We start from the raw sequence: 964 nt of genomic DNA, 5'->3' as shown, positions 1-964 counted from the left end.
CCAGAACTCCAGCACCATGATGCACTTCTTGTTGATTGCTTCTAAAGATGGAAATGTGCAGTTCTCACACTATTTCACGCACTCTGACCAAAGAGGGCGAATAGCTACAGAGAAGAGAGTTGTTTCAAAGTGTCTCTCAGCAGAAAAAGACTCGGTAAGTTTCAGTGTCTCATTTGTGCTTGTATTATATACACTGAAATGAAAAAATATCAATATTTTCTTCATAAATGTAAGAATATATTCAAGTAATCAAATCTTTCTCCCTTTGTCTCTTTTTCCATTTCCTTCTCTGCCTGTCCCTCTCTCCTTTTACACCTTATCTTTTCTGTTTTCTCATTTTCTGTTTCTCTCTTTGATACACTCTTGCTTCTACTCTCACATTTACTTTGTCTCACCCCCCACACACTCCTTTGCTCACTAATTGTGTCTCTACCTCACCCACACGCACCCACCCACCTTCTCTCCCTCCCTTTCCCTTTTCTTCACATTTGAGTTTAATATTTTCTGAAGAATTCTATGTCTGTACTTCAATCGTTCATCAAACCTTTCCTTTGGCAGTGCCACTTTATTCCTGATGCAGATTTCACCTTGATCTTCCGTTGGTTTGGACCATGTTTGTTTGTTGTGGCTGCTGATGAAGCAGAAAACGAGTTGATGGTGTACGAGTTTCTCAGCCTTTATGTAAATGCCCTCCATCGGTATTTTGGCAAATTTTCTGAGAGACATGTTCTTTTTAATGTTGACAGACTTCACATGGTACTTGAGGAAATGGTTGTGGATGGGGAATTGGTCGAATCCTCTATTGGAAATGCTTTGAGCATAGTTCAAATGCTTGACAGTGTAGCTTCTAAGTCATAGATCTTAATGCAGTTGAAGTTCTAGTCTTCAGATTCAGTTATTATGCCCACCTGACCTTACTTGTTTACCTCACTCCTTAAATATTTGGGAAAAAAACAATTCTTCA

The 964-nt window shown here is 39.1% G+C and overlaps 1 protein-coding gene across 1 annotated transcript in view; it reads left to right on the top strand.

Moving 5' to 3' along the window:
- Nucleotides 1-811, top strand: part of LOC119591591 (AP-4 complex subunit sigma-1-like) — a gene marked incomplete at its 3' end in the record, with an annotated part of 2,939 nt that extends 2,128 nt beyond the window's left edge. Inside the window, 2 exon segments of the mRNA XM_037940352.1 lie at nt 5-154; nt 559-811. Coding sequence (XP_037796280.1) covers nt 17-154; nt 559-811 — 391 coding nt within the window.
- Nucleotides 812-964: the final 153 nt, after the last annotated feature.

Source organism: Penaeus monodon, chromosome 28 (genome assembly GCF_015228065.2).
Source record: "Penaeus monodon isolate SGIC_2016 chromosome 28, NSTDA_Pmon_1, whole genome shotgun sequence".
NCBI lineage: Eukaryota > Metazoa > Arthropoda > Malacostraca > Decapoda > Penaeidae > Penaeus > Penaeus monodon.
This window is presented reverse-complemented; position numbering and strand designations above follow the sequence as displayed.